This window comes from Lycium barbarum, chromosome 1 (assembly GCF_019175385.1).
Source record: "Lycium barbarum isolate Lr01 chromosome 1, ASM1917538v2, whole genome shotgun sequence".
In the NCBI taxonomy this organism is placed as follows: domain Eukaryota; kingdom Viridiplantae; phylum Streptophyta; class Magnoliopsida; order Solanales; family Solanaceae; genus Lycium; species Lycium barbarum.
This window is the reverse complement of record NC_083337.1, coordinates 12,795,166-12,800,655: the sequence shown is the minus strand read 5'-3', so window position 1 is coordinate 12,800,655 and position 5,490 is coordinate 12,795,166. Positions and strand designations below refer to the sequence as shown.

At 38.2% G+C, this 5,490-nt stretch overlaps 1 protein-coding gene across 1 annotated transcript; it reads left to right on the top strand.

The window, feature by feature from the left end:
• Positions 1-489: 489 nt before the first annotated feature.
• On the top strand, positions 490-2,986 carry LOC132632089 (3-ketoacyl-CoA synthase 1). The gene is made up of 2 exons (XM_060347906.1): positions 490-1,887; positions 2,253-2,986. The coding sequence occupies exons 1-2, from the start codon at positions 710-712 to the stop codon at positions 2,674-2,676; spliced, it is 1,602 nt and encodes a 533-aa protein (XP_060203889.1). The 5' UTR covers positions 490-709; the 3' UTR covers positions 2,677-2,986.
• Positions 2,987-5,490: the final 2,504 nt, after the last annotated feature.

The following is a 5,490-nucleotide window of genomic DNA, read 5'->3' as shown; positions in this document are numbered from 1 at the left end:
TATCCTATAAATAGATTTTCACTTTTACTTGTCATTTTTAGCATATCAAGAAAAGACAAACTTTTTTTTTCTTGTTTTACCCTTAACATTAATTACTCATTTCCAAATCATTCTCCAAGTTTAATGAGACTATACACCAATTAATATGGGTATTATAGTAAAATACATACTTCATTTATTAATTCTTAAGAGACATGCAAAGTCAAAAACGGACAAGTAAAAGTGAACGGAGGGAGTAATTAAATTCTATTATGTTTGGCCTTTGGCCTACCTAGCAACTTGTGCTTCAATGGGACTCTTCGTTCCCATAGGTACTTGGCACTTGTTTGGCAATAATTTCTAATAATACTCTTTCCTTGTGGTAGTTGAGCTATCAATCCTTTTTTTGGAACAACTCATTCCTAACCCCACACCCCCACATCCCGGATTACATACAAACACAAAGCTTCCTAAATAACCTATTGGATCTATAAATCTTTCTTGTAACCATTATATATGTACGTATTTCTTATTCTTTCTTCCACACTCCCACAACAAGCCATATCAATCTTGTTGCATTCCTTTGCCTTGATCAACACATCCCCCACAATTATTTTTCTTCTTGGAGGTTTAACTAGTCCAACTTCCTGTTGACTATTCTTCTTCTACTTCAATCTTGAACTCTCTTATTATTTTTTAAGAAGCTTAGTCTAGTTTAAGAGAGTAGAAAATGGCAAATGAAAGTATAGAAATGGAAAAAGAGAGGCTAACAGCTGAGATGGATTTCAAAGATTCATCCTCAGTTGTTATAAAAATCAGGCGAAAATTGCCGGATTTTTTACAATCTGTAAAGCTCAAATATGTTAAACTTGGCTATGGTTATTCATGTAACCCTGTCACTCTTCTTCTTCTGGCTACAATTTTGCCTGTGGTTACCCTCACTCTTTTTCAGTTCACCGGTTTAAAGTTTGACCGGTTTTATGATATATGGACAAGTGATCCAACTTTATTCGTTGACACTTCAACCGGTCTTACTGGTTTAATAGTGCTGTTTTTCTTGTTAGGGCTTTACTATGTCAAGAAACCTAGACAGGTTTACTTGGTCGATTTTGCTTGTTACAAAGCCGAAGATGAACGAAAAATGTCCATTGATTCGTTCTTGAAGATGACGGAAGGAAATGGTGCGTTTGAAGACGAGACTATTGAATTTCAGAAAAGAATAGCTCAACGTTCTGGCTTAGGTGACGAGACCTATTTTCCTAGAGGGATCACATCCACCCCACCAAACCTGAGCATGAAAGAGGCACGTGCGGAGGCCGAGGCGGTCATGTTTGGTGCATTAGATTCACTTTTCAAGAAAACCAAAGTCAAGCTAGAGGAAATTGGAATTCTCATTGTGAATTGTAGCTTGTTTAATCCAACCCCATCTCTCTCTTCAATGATTGTCAACCACTACAAGCTCAAAACTGACATCAAGAGTTATAATTTGGGTGGTATGGGCTGTAGTGCTGGCCTAATTTCAATTGACTTAGCCAAGCATCTATTAAAAGCAAACCCGAATTCATATGCAGTGGTAGTTAGCATGGAGAACATCACATTAAATTGGTACTTTGGAAATGATAGGTCAATGTTGCTATGCAATTGCATATTCCGTATGGGAGGAGCAGCCATGCTGTTGTCTAACAAGTCGAAAGACCGAACCCGGTCCAAGTACCAGCTCGTCCACACGGTTAGAACCCATAAAGGAGCAGATGACAATAGCTACAATTGTGTGTACCAAAGAGAAGATGACAAGGGAATTATAGGGGTGTCACTCGCTCGTGAACTTATGGCTGTAGCCGGGGATGCTCTAAAAACGAACATCACCACGCTAGGACCATTGGTGTTACCGCTTACGGAACAATTCAGGTTAGAGAAATTTACTTAATAGACGTTCGATCAATAAGTCCTTCACGTCTGGGCTTTATTTCTTCTGATGCAAAGAGGTGAAATTCTCCTAGTAATGCGTGGTTGTGAGCCTTAAACGCATGTCCTCTATCTGAATTTGATAACACGTTAAAATGTGTGATCTATCTCATGTAAATAGTTAAGCTTCTAGAGAGATTACACTTTCATATATTTAATTATATGTACACGGTTGAATTTAAGATAGGATCACTAGTTTAACTAAACTCATTTTTTCGACTAACATTATGTATGTACATCCAAAAATATTTATACATATACTCGTTCTGCACCTACTAACTTTAAGTTCTGAATTCGTCTCTATTCAGGTTCTTCGTGACACTGGTCAAGAGGAAAGTGTTGAAAGCCAAGGTGAAACCCTACATACCCGATTTCAAGCTGGCGTTCGAGCATTTCTGTATACACGCCGGAGGGAGGGCAGTGTTAGATGAACTGCAAAACAACTTAAACCTAAGTGACTGGCACATGGAGCCGTCAAGAATGACACTGCACAGGTTCGGGAACACTTCGAGCAGCTCGTTATGGTACGAATTAGCCTACACAGAATCAAAAGGAAGGGTGAACGAAGGAGATAGAGTCTGGCAAATAGCATTTGGTTCAGGTTTCAAATGTAACAGTGCAGTGTGGAAATCACTAAGGGCTATTGATAGTAATGAAGTGAATGCAAATGGGAACCCTTGGGCTGATTGCATTCAACGTTACCCTGTGAAAGTTGCCCATGCCAAGTCATAGAGGCCTAGACAATACTTCCTGCGTCTAAATTATGTTACCACTGTTCGGATTTTAAGAGTCAAATGGGTTTTTCTTTTACCACAAGTTATTCATATGTCTTTTCAATATTTCAAATTGCCAAGTATTGTGACTTATAGTACTTTTTATGTTCTTTACAACTATGTAAATTTTATTTCAAAAATTTAAAGATTCTACTTCCTAATCCACATTCAAAATTAAAATGTTTGAGTCTCAAGTTCAAACATTGACACGTAAATTGTGACGGAGGAAGTAATACAATATTTGGTTAATTAGTGAAAAATTACACTCATTCTTGTTCAATTGCAAGTTTTTATTTTCTACTTTTCTGGTGGTCTGCTGACCTTCTTGATTATTATGGTTCGTAAAAGAGAATATTCTTGTTCACGCAAGTCGAGTTTCAACTTTTAGGTGGGCAGCTTGCCAGCCTCATTGATTACGGTATAAAGGACGTAATACTACTACTATATTTATGAGTTCTTTTGACTTCTCTTCTTTTGCTTTGCTTTTTCTTCTTTTTTAATTAAGCCATCCACCCATGCTTTCATCTCCCGTGGTGATGGGGATTTGGCTTGGACTCCTACCTTATTTATTCATTAAAAACAATGTACAGGAAAGGAGGGGATATCGGATCTTACCTCCATAGGTAATACCAAAAAATCGAAGATCCGAAATGGTAAAATATAGCTCTCCACAGAAAACTATCCCACCATCCCTTCACATTGATATGACTCCAAGAGTCTGGGATTTTCAAAACTTAAAGAAAAAGCTTTTCTTTCATGATTCTGCCTTACTGGAAGCAAAACAGGCAGAACCTTCACTTTTAAGGTCCAACGAAAAACTTACTTCACTTCATGGAGGATCAAAGTACCAACTTGAATGTTTGGCAACCTTAAATCCTGAATGAAGGATAATCCAATTTATTCATCTCTAGAGCACCTCTAGCATCCTGAGGGAGCAGATTTTCTTGCAGAAAAATAGAGTCCTGATTCTGAACAGTAGCATGCTTAGCAAGAGCATCATCCACTGTCTTACCTTCTCTGAAGCAATGAGAGACTTCTAAACCTCTTTCCCTGACTCTATCTTTGATTTCATCAATCATTGATAGCAGATTCCATGGAGAGTTGATATCACCTTTAACCATCTTGACTAGCTCCACTTTGAAATTGCTCATGGCGTGATCACAGCACCAATTAATACCAAATAAAGCAGCTTTTGCCTCACTAAAATTGTTAGTTGAGAAATGGATTGGATTGGCAAAAGCCATAATCATGTCTCCATTTATTCTCCTAACAATGCCACCTGCACCAGCCTTTTCAGTACTCAGCAAAAAACTACCATCAGTATTGAGTATCACCTCATTTTCTTGACTGCTCCATTTCACCAAAGTACTAGTTAACCTTGGTTTATGGGATATAGCGATGTTACAGACCTTGTATCAGCCCCAGAGATCATCCAAACAGCTAAAATTCTTAGCTATGGCAATTGTGGCCTAAAACATAATCTACTGACTAATCCTGGCCTTAGAAATTTCTTTGTTGCTGAATTTTTTGGAACATCTTGCCTTCCACAGAGTCCAGCAAACTATACTAGGAGTGATCCTTACAAGCATCCTATTCACTGCTTTGTTGACTTTGCTATTCCACCAATTTGAAGCTATTTGATGATGTTATTGTTGCTGGAATCAATTCCAAGAGGTCTTGATATCCACTTCTAAGTGATTTGACCATCTCTCCAATAGCAAATAAGTGGGTGTATGACTCTTGTATTGGCACCCTGCAACAAACACAATCAACATTAGTATTGCCACCAAATTTAGCTACTGAATTCCCAAGTGGGAGCTCTTTCTTCACTACAAAAAAATGGGTAACATGCGGAGGTTGAAAGTTGCAATTTGTGAGGGTTTTAGCCTCCTCAAGCAATTAGCGAAGGCTAAAACCCCCGCGAATTGCAACTTTCAACCTCCTCAAATTACCCATTTTTTTGTAGTGCTTAATGAGCCTCCACATCAAGAAAGAAATTTTAAAGGAACAGATTTGTTCCAAACAAAATCAAGCAGACTAGTGTGCTCCCTTTTCTGTCTTAGAGCCTGGTATGTTGTAGCACAAGAGAATGTTCCACTTGGTTCAAGCTTCAAAATGGCCTTGTCCCTTGTCTGTCCATCCCCAAGCCTCACTACGATAATGTCCTCCACCGTACATCTGCCTAGGAATGACAGCTTCAAGAGCTTCCTTATCCCCCTTCAAGAGCTTCCTCATCCCACATATTGTTTTGAATAAACATGTTTACCATGATATTTCTAGGCTTAGGATGTTGCACATCTTGTAGGTATAAAGGACCAGTGGCAAGCCACTTATCTCACCAGAATAGCAGATTCCCTTCACCAATCTTCCAGTAAATGTTATGCTCAATTTTCTTTCTAGTGTCAAGTAAATTTCTCCAATTGGAGGAATCTTTGGAATTCTTGACTCTAGAAACTGCATTAGATCTTGGGCAGTACTTTGTATCCAGGAACTTAGACAAAATAGACTTCTCACTTCTGTATCTCCACCATTTATTTGCACAGAAAGCAGAGTTAATATCTTGAATTTTCTTGAAACCAAGACCACCTTCATCATAGGGATAGTACATGTTATCCCAGGAACTCCAATGATACTTGTTTTTCCCTTCCTTTGTGCCCCAAAAGAATTTAGCAAAATACATCTCAATTTGTTCAATAATAGTTTTAGGAAGAACCAAAATAGCCATGATATGCAAAGTTTTTATTGTAGGATATGCTTGATGATAATGGCTCTG

Coding starts and splice junctions, on each gene's coding strand:
- LOC132632089 (XM_060347906.1), top strand. CDS start 710: ATGGCAAATGAAAGTATAGAAATGGAAAAAGAGAGGCTAACAGCTGAG. Junction 1,888..2,252: donor CCGCTTACGGAACAATTCAG/GTTAGAGAAATT, acceptor GTCTCTATTCAG/GTTCTTCGTGACACTGGTCA.